This window comes from Geotrypetes seraphini, chromosome 2, assembly GCF_902459505.1.
Source record: "Geotrypetes seraphini chromosome 2, aGeoSer1.1, whole genome shotgun sequence".
NCBI lineage: Eukaryota > Metazoa > Chordata > Amphibia > Gymnophiona > Dermophiidae > Geotrypetes > Geotrypetes seraphini.
In genome coordinates this window covers 496,571,038-496,587,884 of record NC_047085.1, presented here as the reverse complement: position 1 = coordinate 496,587,884, position 16,847 = coordinate 496,571,038, and the positions used below count along the sequence as shown (strand labels likewise).

The window sequence follows — 16,847 nt, the reverse complement described above, 5'->3', positions numbered from 1 at the left end:
GATCTGCCTGCTTTTCAATCCGGGCTTGAGCCACAACAAACGCTGAAAGTTTCGGAACTAGTTCTTTACAATTCTGTTGTATCGGGCAAACCCCAAATCTGAAGATTTTGTCTTCTACCCCTATTTTCCAGTTCTTCTACTCAGTCCATTAATTCAACTACTTTCTTTTCTTGTTGTGTGTGTTTTTCTTCAATTAAGTTCATTTGTGCCACAACTTCTTCCACTTGTTATTCCGCCCCCTCCATTCGTTGTCCCAATCCAATTATATCCGCTTTAAGTTCAGATTTCATTGCTACCAAATCCTCTCTCGATGCTGCAATTTTAACTTTTAATTCCTGAAACCATCTACGTAACTCCTCCATACAATTCACACTCTTCTTCCCCTCAGAACAGGCCACCTCCACATTCCTCTCCACTCCCAGTTCTTCGGAGGCCAACGCCATATTCTCCTCCTCTCGTCTTGCCTGACTACTTCCCGGATAAGCAAACTCCTTCAAATTGGGGATCTTTTTCTTACTCATTTATGTATCAAGTTCTTCAAAGGATAATTAATATTCAGACTAATAGTAATTCTTTCTCCAGAGAATTTTTCAGCATGCACTCCAGCGGTCGGGGAACCGCAGGCTTGCGCTTCCTTCCAGCTCATCGACATCACTTCCCCAGCCAGCAGATTAACCGTTCCCCTTAACTGTATCCATGACATCCTTTTTGTCAGTCTTGTCTGTTTAGATTGTAAGCTTGAGCAAGGACTGTCTTCTTTGCGACGCTGTACAGTGCTGCATACACAGTGGTGTAACGAGGCTGCGAGGCGCCCAGGGCGGTGGTGCCACTCTCCTGCCACGCATGCGCACCCCTTCTCGTTCCCTGTACCTTTTTTACTTCTCCGACATAAGCAGCATGCCTGCATCAGTGTCAGCTCATCCTTTGATGTCACTTCCTAGGCGTGGGACCCAGAAATGACATCAGAGAGAGCGCCGATGCTGACGCGGGCAGTAATGTTGCTCATGCTGGAGAAGTAAAAAAAAAGGTACGGGTGAAGGCCGTTGAGGAAGGAGGGGTGCTGGTGCCCCTAGCAAGATGGTGCCCGGGGCGGATAGCCCCCTTGCCCCCCACCTTACTACGCCACTGTGTGTACATCTGGTAGCACTATAGAAATAATTAGTAGTAGTAGAAGGGGATGTGGTTTAGTGTCAGTGTATGGGGATAGGACTATGTGCTGTAGTTTCTCAGCAGTAGAAACGATGGGTGTGAGCGTTGGTGCAATAGGCTATTAGTATTAAAGGAAGGGGTTGTGTGGTATAGTTTCAGTGGAAGGGAGCAATGCACTGATTAGGTCATCATTATCAGCGGAAGGTTGTGCTATAGGTAAAAGGGGTGCGGCATCAGGGTCAGGGGGGCGTGCCGCCAGGAGTTGGGCCGTTGCTGATGACGTAACAGATGAGCCGTAGAACGTGCGGGCTTTGGTCCCACCCAAGGTGGGCGGGACTTCCTGCGTTCCGTGGAGCAGCGCGAGGCCTGCTTTCGCTCTCTGGCCCGCGGTCGGCGCCATTAGCGGGGGCCTCTGGCTGCGGGGAGCCGGCGGCAAGATGCCGGAGGGAGACGCTGCCCAGGTGAGAGTGTGCGCCGCGGCCGCCCGTCCCGGAGAGAGCGCGTGTCGGGAGCGCTTCCGTTTTCTTTCCTGCCTCGCCTCTCGTGCCTGGGGTTCTCTCCCTGCTCCCCTCCCCCCCCCCATCTTGTTCTCTGTTATCACTTAAATTACTCCTTTCTTTCTCTCTCCCGTGCTCGGGAGGCTGCAGGAACTTCCCTTCCCTCCTCCCCCCCCCTTTTTATTTTTTTTGCTCTTTTTCCGTGCCTTGACTTGTGTATTCCATCTCTCAGGGCATTGCTGGTCTTAGTGCTAAGCTAGAGCTCAGGAGTTGTACTTCTCTGCTTGGCCCTCTCACGGGTGAAGTTGCCCCTGCAGCATTGTGGGGTTGAACTGAATATTGATGGGCACCCACAGTGGTTTTTACATTACATTAGTGACTTCTATTCCGCCTGTACCTTGCAGTTCTAAGCGGATTACAGAGTAAGATAGCTGGACATTTCCAGGAATTACAAATAACAGTATAAGGTAGCTGGACATTTCCAAGAAGTTACAATTTACAGTATAAGATAGCTGGAAAACAGTATAAGGTAGCTGGACATTTCCAGGAAGTTACAATTTACAGTATAAGATAGCTGGAAAACAGTATAAGGTAGCTGGACATTTCCAGGAAGTTACAATTTACAGCATAAGATAGCTGGACATTGCCAAGAAGTTGCCTTTTTGGGGATGATTATTACATAGTTGAAGCAGGGGATGCTTATATAGAGGATGCAAGGGAATTACAGAGTGAGGGTGTTGAATAGAAGGGAGGAAGAGGTTTAGGGTTGTTTTCGTGATAGGGTCAGAGGGGGGATACAAGTAGGAGGGGGAGGTTAGCTAGTAGTTTGTGTGGAAGGCGGAGGAAGCGAGAGGAGGGAATAAGAAGGTTGTATAGTTTTTTTGAAAAGCAGAGTTTTGATTTCTTTTCAGAATGATTTATGGTTTTTCAGGATGAATGTGTTATAGAGGAACGAGTGTGGATAGTGATGAGGGAAAAAGCAAATGTGGTAAACAAATGCATCTGTTCTGTTTGTAGCAGGTTTCTAAGTCTTGTTGGGAGACTCCCCCTCCCCCCCCCCCCCCCGGAAACCTGCTACAATCATGATGCCAACTGCGGAAGCCTAAGAGAACACATTTGTTCTGGGTTCAGGAAAGAAAAGTTCTGGAGAAGGACCTCGCTTGGCTGACTGAGGTATATATGGGAATGGGGTAGACAGCACTCCATTCATGGAAGAAAGAGTTTATGAACAATTGGGAAAACTAAAAGTGGACAAAGCCATGGGACCTTGATGAGATCCATCCTAGAGTATTGAGGGAACTGGGAGAAGTTCTTGCGGGACCTCTTGCAGATTTGTTTAATAAATCCTTGGAGATGGGAGAGATTTCCGTGGGATTGGAGAAGAGCAAATGTGGTCCCTCTTCACAAAAGTGAGAACAGAGAAGTCAGAAACTATAGACTGGTAAGTCTCGGTTCTGTGGGTGGAAAGATAATGGAAGCTCTGCTGAAGGAAAGAATAGTGAACTACCTAGAGTCCAATGCATTATAAGATCCGAGACAACATGGCTTCTTCATCTGGAAGAAACTGTGCCAAACGAATCTGATCAATTTCTTTGACAGGGTAATCAGAGAATTGGATAGAGGATGTGTGGTAGATGTAGTCTACCTGGATTTCAGTAGTTTGACATGGTTCCTCATAGGAAGCTTATCAATATGCTTAGTGGGTTGAAATTAGGACCCAAAGTGGTGAACTGGATTAGAAATTGGTTGATGGACAGACAGAGAGTAGTGATGAATGGAATTTGTTCAGAGGAAAAAAATGTGCATAGTAAGAAACATAATGGTAGATAAATGGCCCATCCTGTCTGACTTATTGAAGTCAGTTTCATTTATATGTATTTCAAGTAATCATTTACTATGTTAGCATGTTAGAGATTTTGGGATTGTTAGTGGCATAATGACAGAATTGAAGGGAAGGAGTGCAGGGGTAGTGGTATTATGCAAAGGAATGGGCCTGTGCCAGGTGTGATTTGGCATTGTGTTGGAGCATGTGATATGGAGTTTAAACAAGAATCATTGGGGGTGGGTGAACAAAGCCCCTCTTCCCACCATAACTAAAATATTGCATGCGTACAGAAATGGAGGAAAAAAGAGCAACATCTGGAAAGCTTATCTAATAATGCCTGTAGTACAGGAAATACAGTTCTGAATTTGGTGGTGAAAATGGTTCACAGAGAACCATTACCGTATTTTTCGCTCCATAAGATGCACCCTAGATTTAGAGTAGGAAAACAAGAAAAAAAACATTCTGAATCAAATTTTCCCTGCAAGGCTCTGCACCCAACCTCATATTCATTGCCAGGCTCTGCACCCTGTCCTTCCTCTGGTGGTCTAGTGGTAGGCTGGGACAGGGCGGGCAGGGACAGGGCACAGATGTCGAGGCAGATGACTTTTTAAAATATGCAATGTCACCTAGTAACAACTATAGACAAATATAGTGCAAAATATCAACAGCAGATATAAATTCTCCAAACTGACACATTTTGAACACTAAATTGAAAATAAAATCATTTTTCCTACCTTTGGATGTCTGGTGATTTTTCTTTTGCCCAACAATTGTCCCTTCTTCCCTCCCTCCTTCCTGTGTCCCCCTCAATGCCTTCCAGCCTTTGTCTTCTTCCTCACCCCGTTGTCTAGTGATTTCTTTCTTTCTTTCCTTCCTCAGGCCCAAAAATTGTCCCTTCCTCCCTCCCTCCTATGTTCCCCTCACTGCCTTCCAGCCTTTTCCTCTTCGCCCCCCAACTCAGGTCCAAAAATTGTCCCTTCCTCCCTCGTTCCCCTCACTGCCTTCCAGCCTTTGTCCTCTCCCCCCCCAACTTAGGCCCAACAATTGTTCCTTCCACCCTCCCTCCTATGTTCCCCTCACTGCCTTCCAGCCTGTCCTCTTCTGCCCCCCCCCCTCCCAAGCCTGCCTGCCCGCTGGTTTTAATTGCCTCCCACTGCTGCGGCTGTGAAGACACGTCTATGAAGCAGCGGGGGGAGGGGGACTTGTCTTATGGAGCGAAAAATACAGTACTTGGAATATCGGTATACTGGGCTATGATGGAATCAAAACAAAATTTAGCAGTGCTTTGATGGTAACTCCCTTAATTGGACAGATTTCTATGGTCTGTGTCCTCAAAATGGCAAGGACAGATAAAGACCTGCACAGTCCATCCAGTGTGCCCAAAATTTTGATCTGCCATCATTTACTATTTGACTATGTTATAATCTCTTTTTACAAAGCAGTAGTAGCATTATATTAAAAATAATATTAACGCTCCAGAATTGTAAGATTTATAAGATTGCACGTTGGGATAATCTGGAAAGTGGGAATGGAAAATCTATTTTTATTGGTGTGAAATAGACCTCCTTCACAGTCGGAAGTGGACTAGATTTAATTGAATAAATTCACAATATAGCTATAAAAAGGGAAGTATTACTGATTTTTTAATATGCTGGATGTGACCTAAATGTGGGGAGATCTCCCTATAGAAAATCCAGAACTCTTTCAGCAATTGGTAATTGCACCCATGTGGTATGGGGCTATACTGAACTTTGCTTATGAATGAGGAGAGTTTCTGATGTTATAGTGACATCCAGTGGCAGTTATGTAGGAAGGCTTTTCCAAATAAGTTTTTTGATTACCTTATTAGTGTTCTTATGTTCTACACAGAAACTGGAGGATCTTATAGTGTTACTCACAAAGAATCCACTTGTACCACAATCAAACTCATACAAGAATTATGTCAAGATAGACAGAGTAAACCAATGTTAACCCAAAAAGTGATGATATTAAGAAATAAATATTCAAAAGTTAATGTTACTACCATCATATATTAAAAATGTAAAGATCATCAAATTTAAATATCATCAAATTTATCCTATATAATAAAACTCTAAGCGCCGCACTTAGGGTTTCGTGTTCCCTGCCGCTGTGGTATGTGATCCGTGGCCGGATTCTATTTTAGAAAGCAGCGGCAGGGAACACTCTGGAGCTTCCCCCCCTCACTCACTGTGAAAGAAACCTCTGTCGCCATCGCCATTCCTTCTGCTCCCCTCTTTGGAGTGTCCAGTGCAGGCCAACGGGGTACCTGGGCAGCTGAACGCAGTCTCCAGGCAGCCGCAGCCTCGGCAAAACACCGGTCTTCCTCCCAGCTCGGGTCCAGAGCCTTTCCAGTGTTGTCGTCTTCGCCCCCCCCTACCCCCCTTCCCCGGCGCATCCGATCCCCCGTTGAGCCTCCCATCTGACCCTCCAACCGCAGTCTGGACGCCACCCTTCCCTTCCCAAGGTCCCGACAAACCTCTTGACTAGCAGCGGCCGCAGCACTCTAAACACGCTGCTTCGCAGCCTACTGCCCTGATTTGCTCTGCCAGTGATGCAGCAGAGGGAATTGCGGGCAGTAGAAGGCCGCGAAGCAGCCTGTTTAGAGTGCTGTGGCCGCTGGGAGGTTTCTGGTCGCTTCGCGGTGGGAGGGTCGGATGGGAGGGTAAGTGAGGTTGGCTGTACTTCGGCGGTAGTGGCGGGGGGGGGGAGATGGAAACATGCTGCTTTCAAGGGTTCTACTGCACAGGGGAATGGGAGGGAGGGTTAGAAAAATGATAGGTTCTACTGTACAAGGGGGTTGGGAGGGAGGCAGGCAGGCTGGCTGGCTTTGGGGGTGGGGAGGCACTGAGGGCACTAAAGACATAGGAGGCACTAAGGACATAGGAAGGTGGCACTGGTGGCACTAAGGACATAGGAGGCACTGAGGGCACTAAGGGTATAGGAAGGAGGCACTGAAGGCACTAAGGACATAGGATGGGCCACTAAGGACAGGAAGGAGGCACTGGGGGCATAGGATGGGACACTAAGGACATGGAAGGTGGCACTGGGGGCACTGAGGACATAGGAGGCACTGAGGGTATAGGAAGGAGGCACTGAGGGCACTAAGGACATAGGAAGGGGCACTAAGGACATAGGAAGGAGGCACTAAGGACATAGGATGGGACACTAAGGACAGGAAGGAGGCACTGAGGACATAGGAGGCACTGAGGACATAGGAGGCACTGAGGGCACTAAGGACATAGGAAGGAGGCACTGAGGTCACTCAGGACATAGGATGGGACAATAAGGACAGGAAGGAGGTACTGGGGGCACTAAGGACATAGGAAGGAAGCACTGAGGTCACTCAGGACATAGGATGGGACAATAAGGACAGGAAGGAGGCACTGGGGGCACTAAGGACATAGGAAGGAGGCACTGAGGTCACTAAGGACATAGGATGGGACACTAAAGACAGGAAGGAGGCACTGGGGGCACTAAGGACATAGGAAGGTGGCACTGGGGGCACTAAGGACATAGGAAGGAGGCACATGATTGCGCTAAAGACAAGATGGGACACTAAGGACATAGGAAAGGGGTCACAGAGAGTCAGACAGGCATGGCACAACAGAGAAATACAGGCAGGCAGGGGGCCAGGGAGACATAGACAGAAAGAAAGATAGACAGGGGGCCAGGGAGAGACACAGACAGAAAGAATGAAAGAAAGCGTACACAGAGAGAGAGAGAGAGACAAAAAAAAAAAAAAAGATAGACAGACATCTACTCTAGCACCCGTTAATGTAACGGGCTTAAACACTAGTTTATAATAACATCATCAATCATTAAAAAGTAAACTTACCAAACACACAGACATACATACAAAACAAAAAACAATATATAACAAAGGCAAATATTAGAAAAAACGACGGAGTCCACTGCATACATTAAATGATAAAATTCATAAATCACTTATCTCAAATAAGTCCACACTTCAATGGAAATCGCCTCAGCAGTCAAACCAGGGCGAGTGGAATCCTAGGCCGTCCAGCAGAAACGGAGTCGCACACAAAACAATAATCCAAAAGTTCATGTGCAATAATCCAAAAAGTTCATGTGCAATTTGATCCAAAAAACATCAAGGTGAATAAAGTGCAGATATAGAAAAGCAATAAAATCATACAACGATGATCAACAATTTAACAGGTGAACAAACGGGTCATCCAATCCTCCAAAAGATATTCCAGTGCCCTCCTCCTCGACACAGGCTGTGTTTCGATGAATTTCTTTATCAAGAGGAAGAATCTTGCGGGTGGGAGGTCAAAGCAAGCATAACCAGGAGCAGAGCTTATAGTGTGACAAGTCGAATCTCCCTGTGGTTTTTAGAAAAGATGTATTTTTGGTTGCTGTATATTCCTATTTTATCTCTTAGAAAAAGAAAGGGAGCTGTCGCTAGTGCTGTTTAGCACTCTTACCATCGGGACAGGCAGTCCCGCAGCTGCCCGACTTCTTCCAGCTGAGAGGGTCCTTTTTAAGAATCCTTTAAAAAGCGGTCCAGCCGCCGAGGGAGCCTGTCGCTAGTGCTGTTTAGCACTCTTACCATCGGGACAGGCAGTCCCGCAGCTGCCCGACTTCTTCCAGCTGAGAGGGTCCTTTTTAAGAATCCTTTAAAAAGCGGTCCAGCCGCCGAGGGAGCCTGTCGCTAGTGCTGTTTAGCACTCTTACCATCGGGACAGGCAGTCCCGCAGCTGCCCGACTTCTTCCAGCTGAGAGGGTCCTTTTTAAGAATCCTTTAAAAAGCGGTCCAGCCGCGGTACGCGGCCCGCGGTTGCGAGCCCCGGGTCGCGAGCCGAAGGGGCATGGCTAAAGGGGCTTGCCCCTTTTGAGCCCCTTCGGAGCCTAAGAGGAGCAGGGAGCAGGACTACTGATTCTTCAGCATGGGTAAGAGGAAAGCCAAAGCAATACCATCTGCTGGAACAACAGGCCCGATGGATCGCCATCTTGTGGTTCCTGTCTTACCTCCTGTTGAGGAACAGGTAACTTTTAATATTCAAGCTGTCTCCTTATCTTCTGGGGAACCAACACCACCTCCTCAACCATCTTATTCCCTAAGGTTAGAAGAATCTCCTTCCCCTTTTAAGGAAGGAATAACTTCTTCTTCCCCTCAATCATTGTTATTATCTGGTCTGGAGGTTTCAGGACAATCCTTGGGGCAAGCTAAAGAACTAACCCCAGTGCAGATGATTACTGGGCCAAGCTCGGACGTTCTCCCCAAGGATAAAGTGATCACTTTAAATGATGTTTGGCTTAGCATTAACAGAATAGAGTCATCTTTACAAAAAACCGTTTTGAACTTATGTCAATTTTCATCTGATGTAACTGTGAAAATTAAAGAACAAAATAATAAAATTGGAGAAACAGCTGTAAAGGTTGAAAAGTTAGATCAGGCAGTAGGTAATTTACAAGCTAGTGCTGTTTCTAATATAAGGGATAGTATGATGTTACATACTAAATTAGAGAAAATGGAAAATGCTATTAGAGTGAAGAATCTTCGTTTGTTAAATTTTCCCATCACACATTACCTTTCTTCAATGGAACTCTTGAAAATGTATTTGAGGGAGATATTACAGTATAATAAAGTGGAGACCTTTGAGGTCGATAATTTATATTACATTTCAAGAGATTCCAAAGAAAAGGTAGAGGAAGGTGGAATGGATAGAATAGTATCACCTGAGAGTTTGAATGTATCACAGTTTTTGGAGTCATCTAAGGACATAATTGAGAAACGAGCAACACTTCTCGTGACCTTCAAGACAGAGCTTGAGAAACAAGATATCTTGAAATTATATTTCCTGAAAAAGCAAGAGATGTTTTGTGGTCAACGAGTGATAATTTTTCCAGATGTCTCTAGACAAACCCAGTTTAAGAGGAAACAGTTCCTTCAGCTAAAGCCCAAGGTTTTGGCAGTCGGAGCTACTTTCTTTTTAAAATTTCCATGTAAATGCCTGATCTCATATGGAAGTGATAAATATGTGTTTTTTGATCCAGCCCAGGTGGAAGATTTTATTAAAGAGAAACCTTTGTTGAAAGTTTAATTTCTTATATTTAGTTTATTTTTGGAGGATGATGTATAATACATATAATAGCCATTTGCCTGTTCCTAGATAGTAGATAGAAAGATTTGCTTTGATGTTGTTATTTGTACTGGCGATCAGCTTTAATGTGGACTAGGATACGGTTGAATTAGTTTTCTTATATATTATGTTAATTCCCGGTTGGGAATTTACATTTTGTATTTTTTTTATGTTCATTCATGTATGTTTGTTACAAAGATATTGTAATGAATAATCCAATAAATAAAGAATTCAAAACAGAAAAAGAAAGGGAGTGACCTGGCTAGGAAAACTACAGTCCTAGTAGGTGTTTTCTAGTTTTATATTGTGTATCTGCAATGATGGTAGTGGACTGATCTTAAATTCCACCCCCACTCCCTTTGTACCCACGTGTGTATCAGTAGCAATCATTTAGAAACCCTTTATGAAGTTTGTTTGTGGGAGCCCATTTTCATCTAGGTAGTTGTTGTCAGCAGTTTTCTTACATTTGTAGCTAGTAGGTAAACTTGATATTCCTTGTCATCAACAGCAGATACTTCGGCTTCTCCTTTCCCATTAAAAAAAAGAACAGGCACGGTGTATGGCGTACTGGTTTTCTCAAGTGGTTTATTCCATTTGAAGCTTGGCTCCTTTGTGGCTGGAGGCTTGTGAACTAGCTCCTTCGGTTTGCCGTTCCTGCTTGCTCGCAGGGGAGTATGGTTTCTTCTCCTTTCCGGTGATTCGCGCCTTGCGAGTGAGGGAATGGCTACAGCCTTCCAGCAGCATGTTTCCCTATTTCCCTCAGAACTTGGTTCGTGGGGCTTTGTGGTAACTGTTAAGGGGGGGGGCACCGTCGAGAATGGTATCCTGCCACAGCGGCGACGCCGGTCCTCCCGGCATCATGCTGACCCCGCAAACACTCCGCCCTGATTTCGGTGAGTGCCTCGTCATCGGCCTCCTCATCACCGGGGCATGGAGCAGCACCTATGGTACCGAAAAAGAAAAAAGCGGTACCGGTGCCTCCTCTGGACAACCGCATTGCGGCCATACTCCAAAGCCAATTGCAGGAGCAACTACAACAACAACTCCAACACTTGTTGCCAGCAATGTTGGCCCCGCTCCTTCCGGTACCGGACCGGCCCAAGCCTCGCACCATACCACCGGTGTCGACACCATCGGTACCGTTGAACACCTCCATGCCGGTACTCGCGGCTGAACCACTCAATCCTCCCGTGCAACCACGCTCTGACACCGACCCTCCCTGACATCGTGACCGACACCAGTCCCCCCGAGACCAGGACCGGCACCGGTCTTCCTCCCCCGGTACCGTCTCGATGCGCTCTGGCAAATCTCTCTCTAAGACTCGCCACACTGAGCCGTCCACACCACCGTCCCGTCCTGCGCACACCGACGTCAGGGACCCGGACTTATGGGAAGAATCCCCACCCGGTACCGATGATGAGGCTTCATCAACGGACGAGGAACCCTCGATGGTCGATACCAGTTCCAAACCTGAACAGTCCTCATTCACAAAATTTCTAAGGGAAATGTCGGCGGCACTGTCTATCCCGTTGGAATCCGACTCTAAGAAGTCCCAGGCTTTCCTTGACGCCCTGGACTTCGAACAACCCCCCAAAGAATTTTTGAAGTTACCCGTCCACGACATCTTACAGGAAACTTTTTACAAAAATTGGGAAAACCCTCTCACGGTACCGGGAGCCCCTCGAAAACTGGATAGTTTATACAGGGTCATTCCTATCCCGGGGTTCGACAAACCTCAACTACCCCATGAATCCCTTCTAGTGGAGTCCACCTTAAAGAAAACCCAGGGCTCCAGTGTTTATGCCTCCACCCCTCCTAGCAGAGAGGGCAGAACGATGGATAAATTTGGCAAGCGCCTTTATCAGAATTCCATGTTTGCCAACAGGGCTAATAATTACACCTTCCACTTCTCCTTCTACATGAAGCATTTGGTGCAACAACTCTCCTCCTTACAAAGTACATCCCTGAGCGTAAGGTCCCGGTTTTTCAACAACAAATTTCCAGTTTACTCCAACTCCGGAAGTTTATGATGCGCTCCATTTATGACTCTTTTGAGCTGACCTCTCGAGCATCTGCCATGGCTGTTGCCATGAGGCGCTTGGCCTGGCTGAGAGTTTCTGACCTCGACATTAATCACCAAGACCGCCTGGCTAACGCACCTTGTCTTGGTGATGAACTCTTTGGGGAGTCCCTGGACTCAACTACCCAGAAACTCTCGGCACACGAGACCAGGTGGGATACCCTGATCAAACCTAAGAAGAAGACTCCACCTGCTCGCCCCTACAGACAGCAGTCTTCCTACCAACGCAGGTTCTCGGCCAGACCCCTCAACCCGCCTCAACAACAGCCTCGCCGACCTCGTCAGCAGCACCAAACTCAGGCACGCTCACAGTCTCACCAACCTGCCAAGCCTCTCCCTCCGTCAAAACCATCTCAGCCCTTTTGACTCTTTTCTCCAGGGCACAGCCAGCCTCCCACCATCATTGCCTCTTCCTCAGCCGATCGGAGGACGCCTTCAACTCTTCCTCAGCCGTTGGGAAGTCATCACATCAGACCTGTGGGTCCTCAACATCATTCACCACGGCTACTCTCTCAACTTCCAGACTCTTCCACCAGACAATCCTCCCATAGAGTCTGTTTCTCACTCCTCCCAATCCCTCCTCCTCCTGCGGGAGGTCCAATCCCTCCTTCTTCTCAATGCCATCGAAGAGGTACCTCCAGACCAAAGGGGTCAGGGCTTCTACTCCCGTTACTTCCTGGTTCCCAAAAAGACTGGAGACCTCCGTCCCATCCTCGATCTCAGGAACCTCAACAAGTGTCTGGTCAAGGAAAAGTTCAGAATGCTCTCCCTGGCCACACTTTACCCTTTTCTCTCTCAACACGACTGGCTATGCTCCATAGACCTCAAAGAGCCTACACTCACATTCCAATCCATCCGACTTCACGTCGCTACCTTCGATTTCAGGTTCAGCACCGTCACTATCAGTACAAAGTGCTACCCTTTGGCCTCGCATCATCACCCAGGGTGTTCACCAAGTGCCTCATTGTGGTGGCGGCCTTTCTCAGGTCCCACAACCTCCAGGTGTTCCCCTACTTGGACGATTGGTTAGTGAAAGCACCTACGTCTCCTCTTGTGCTACAAGCCACTCAGCACACCATCTCCTTCCTCCACCTCCTGGGGTTCGAGATCAACTACCCCAAGTCGCATCTGCTTCCCACACAGCGACTTCAGTTTATTGGAGCCGTCCTCGACACCACTCTGATGAGGGCGTTTCTCCCCTCAGACCGCCAACGGACCCTGCTCCACCTCTGCCGTCGGCTGCTCCTTCGTCGCTCAATTCCAGCTCGGCAAATGATGGTCCTCCTGGGCCACATGGCCTCGACGGTCCATGTGTTTCCTCTGGCACGACTCCACCTCAGGACACCCCAATGGACTCTGGCCAACCAATGGTCACAGACCACGGATCCTCTTTCTCATCCCATCTCTGTGACATCGTCTCTTCAGCAATCTCTTCAATGGTGGTTGAACTCCTCCAATCTTTCCAGGGGTCTACTCTTTCATCTACCCACTCACTCCATGGTCATAACCACAGATGCCTCCCCTTATGCATCGCACCCAGGGACTCTGGACCCCTCAGGAGCGTCAACATCACATCAATTTCCTGGAACTCAGGGCCATGTTCTATGCTCTCAAGGCCTTCCAGCACCTTCTCTACCCTCAGGTTCTTTTCCTGTGCACAGACAACCAAGTCGCCATGTACTACATAAACAAGCAAGGCGGCACCGGATCTCCCCTCCTCTGTCAGGAGGCCATCCGCATCTGGACTTGGGCCACGGCCCACAGTCTCTTCCTCAAGGCTGTCTATATCCAGGGCGAACAGAACTCCCTGGCCGACAATCTCAGCCGCATCCTTCAACCTCACGAGTGGACCCTGGATCCTCCCACACTCCACTCCATCTTTGCTCTCTGGGGCACTCCTCAGGTGGACCTCTTTGCAGCTCCTCACAACCATCAGCTGCCCTAGTTCTGTTCCAGACTCTTCTCTCCTCATCGTCTGGCCCCGGATGCATTCCTGCTCGACTGGACGGATCGGTTCCTCTATGCCTTTCCTCCACTGCCTCTGATGTTGCGGATGCTCTTCAAACTCCGCAGGGACAGAGCCACCATGATTCTCATCGCCCCTCGGTGGCCTCGCCAACACTGGTTCTCCCTCCTGCTTCAGCTCAACTCCAGGGAGCCCATTCCTCTTCCTGTGTTTCCTACTCTACTTATTCAGCAGCATCAGTCTCTACTATATCCCAATCTGTCCTCGCTCCACCTGACAGCTTGGTTTCTCTCAGGCTGACCTCCCTAGAGAATCTGTCTCAGCCTGTCCGCCGCATTTTGGATGCCTCCAGGAAACCGGCCACCCTCCAATGTTATCATCAGAAGTGGACCAGGTTGTCCTCTTGGTGTCTACTGCATCACCACGATCCCACCTCATTGGCGGTTGAAATTGTACTGGACTATTTGCTCACTCTATCCGATGCTGGCCTCAAATCCACCTCAATCAGAGTCCACCTCAGTGCCATCACTGTGTTTCATGAACCTATCCTCGGAAAACCCTCACGGCTCATCCCCTGGTTTCCCGGTTCATGAGGGGCCTCTTCAATGTCAAACCACCTCTGAAGCCTCCCCCAGTCGTCTGGGACCTGAATGTGGTTTTATCTGCCCTCATGAAACCTCCGTTTGAGCCTCTTGCCACTGCTTCACTCAAATTTCTGATATGGAAGGTGCTTTTCCTCATTGCCATCACCTCTGCCAGGAGGGTTAGTGAGCTGCATGCACTGGTTGCCGACCCACCTTTCACTGTTTTTCACCATGACAAGGTGGTTCTGCGTACCCATCCTAAATTCCTTCCCAAAGTGGTCTCGGACTTCCACTTCAACCAATCCATTGTGTTGCCTGTCTTTTTCCCTAAGCCCCATTCTCATCCTGGGGAACAGGCGTTGCACATGCTGGACTGTAAGCGTGCCCTTGCATACTACCTTGACCGTACCAGGGCTCACCGCTCGTCCCCTCAGCTCTTTTTGTCCTTCGACCCTATCCGTCTAGGTCGCCCTGTCTCTAAACGGACGCTTTCCAATTGGCTTGCTGCCTGCATTGCGTCCTGTTATGCGCGGGCCGGTCTCTTACTGGAAGGTGCTGTCACGGCCCAGAGGGTCAGAGCTATGGCTGCTTCTGTGGCTTTCCTCCGTTCCACGCCCATCGAGGAAATCTGCAAGGTTGCCACTTGGTCCTCAGTTCACACGTTCACTACTCACTTCTATCTGGATACCTTCTCCAGACGGGATGGACACTTCGGCCAATCTGTGTTACATAATTTATTTTCCTAATGGCCAACCATCCCTCCTCCCTCTCTGTTAGCTTAGAGGTCACCCATGCGTTAAGAATATGCTGCCTGCTTGTCCTGGGATAAAGCACAGTTACTTACCGTAACAGGTGTTATCCAGGGACAGCAGGCAGATATTCTTAAGTCCCACCCACCTCCCCGGGTTGGCTTCTTAGCTGGCTTATCTTAACTGGGGACCACGCTCTCCTCCGTCAGGCGGGAAGGCACTCGCGCATGCACGGTGCGGCCAACTAGAACTTTCTAGTTAAAAGTGTCCGTACCGGGCTCCGTCGGTGACGTCACCCATGCGTTAAGAATATCTGCCTGCTGTCCCTGGATAACACCTGTTACGGTAAGTAACTGTGCTCTCTGTATTTTGGTATCTTCTTGGACGTAGGTTGCAGAGCATGAATTAGAAGCGGAGGATGTCACAATTTCTTGATGGTTGTTCTCTAGATATCCACTGTTGTGGTCTGCTTATGACGTGGCTATCAGTATGTGGGGACTGGTGGAGCGGTATTTATTTCCCTCCCTACTTAGGACTGCTTTGATACATCCCACTGGTCTCTGGATTCATCTGCTTTTGATGAAAAGGAAGGTAAAATTATGTCCTTACCTGAAAAATGTCTTTCCTTTAGTCACAGCAGATGAATCCAGAGCCCCATCCTGTCTCAGTTTAAGTGTTTGTCACTCTTCATTGCAGGTTTTGGCACACTTTTTTGGCTGAAGTTGCATTCTCGGTTTTTAAGTTTTCAGTTGTTCAGGTAGCACATGTGGGGGGGGAGGGAAGAGTTTTATATGTTTCATGTCTTTTATGTGATTTATTTTGACTGCTCTGAGAAGACCTATACTGGTTGGCCAATAGGCTGTGCATCCAAGATATACCTGAGGACAACTCAGTGCTCTCTATCTCCACTTGCTGGTTGATTGTCATAATCCCACTAGTCTCTGGATTCATCTGCTGTGACTAAAGGAAAGAAAATTATCAGGTAAAGACATAATTTTACCTTTACTATCATGTGTATGCTGATACTCGTGGGGTTTTATTTATAACCTCATTAGTTGATTTTGCTTCTGCCAGTAGGTATCTCACTTTGGTTGAGGAGTGGCTGTCTTTATACTATTTTGCTATTAATGTTGGAAAAATAATAATAACAATTTATATACCGCAGGACTGTGAAGTTCTATGCGGTTTACAATGATTAGAAAAATGCTATAAATTGAATGGAACATACATAGTTAGAGATTAGTGGCTAACAGTTTACGGGATCAAATTTAGGGGAGAGATTGTGATGGGAGCGATTGTACAGATTCATTACCTAGGTACTTCAAGAAGAGGTATGTTTTTAGGTGTTTCCTAAATTCACCATAGTTATTTGCATGTATAATTAGTTTTTCCAGGTCTTTGCCCCATAAGGCTGCTTGATATGATAGAAGTTGTTGATGGTGTCTCTTAAATTTACATCCTCTAGCCGATGGGGAAACGAACTTCAGGTGTGTACTTCTCTTATTTCTGTTGGTTGAGAAGGAGAAGAGGTTAGTTATATATTTAGGGGCTAGACCGGATAGTACCTTGAAGCAGAAACATCCCAACTTGAACTTCGCACGTGCCTCCATTGGCAGCCAGTGCAGGAGTCGATAGGAAGGGGTTATGTGATCGGACTTCTTCAACCCAAAGGTCAACCTGACTGCCACATTTTGTACCAGTTGTAGTCTCTGCATGTTCTTCTGGGAGATTGCCAGATGGACAATGTTACAATAATCGAGATGGCTTAGTATTAGGGATTGTACCAGAATTCTGAATGATGAAGCGTCGAAGTATACTTTAATGGATCTAAGTTTCCAGAGAGTAAAAAAAATGGAGTTTAAGATTGTG

The 16,847-nt window shown here is 47.4% G+C and overlaps 1 protein-coding gene across 2 annotated transcripts in view; it reads left to right on the top strand.

The window, feature by feature from the left end:
- Positions 1 to 1,385: 1,385 nt before the first annotated feature.
- Positions 1,386 to 16,847, top strand: part of LOC117354434 (zinc finger protein 189-like) — a 31,960-nt gene continuing 16,498 nt past the window's right edge. The window contains exon 1 of one of the 2 annotated variants that reach the window (XM_033931968.1): positions 1,386 to 1,610. In XM_033931968.1, the coding sequence (XP_033787859.1) occupies positions 1,587 to 1,610 (24 nt within the window). In that variant the 5' untranslated portion in view covers positions 1,386 to 1,586. Of the gene's footprint in view, positions 1,611 to 8,301; positions 8,502 to 16,847 lie in introns of those variants that run through there. The other variant, XM_033931967.1, reaches the window with a different exon arrangement.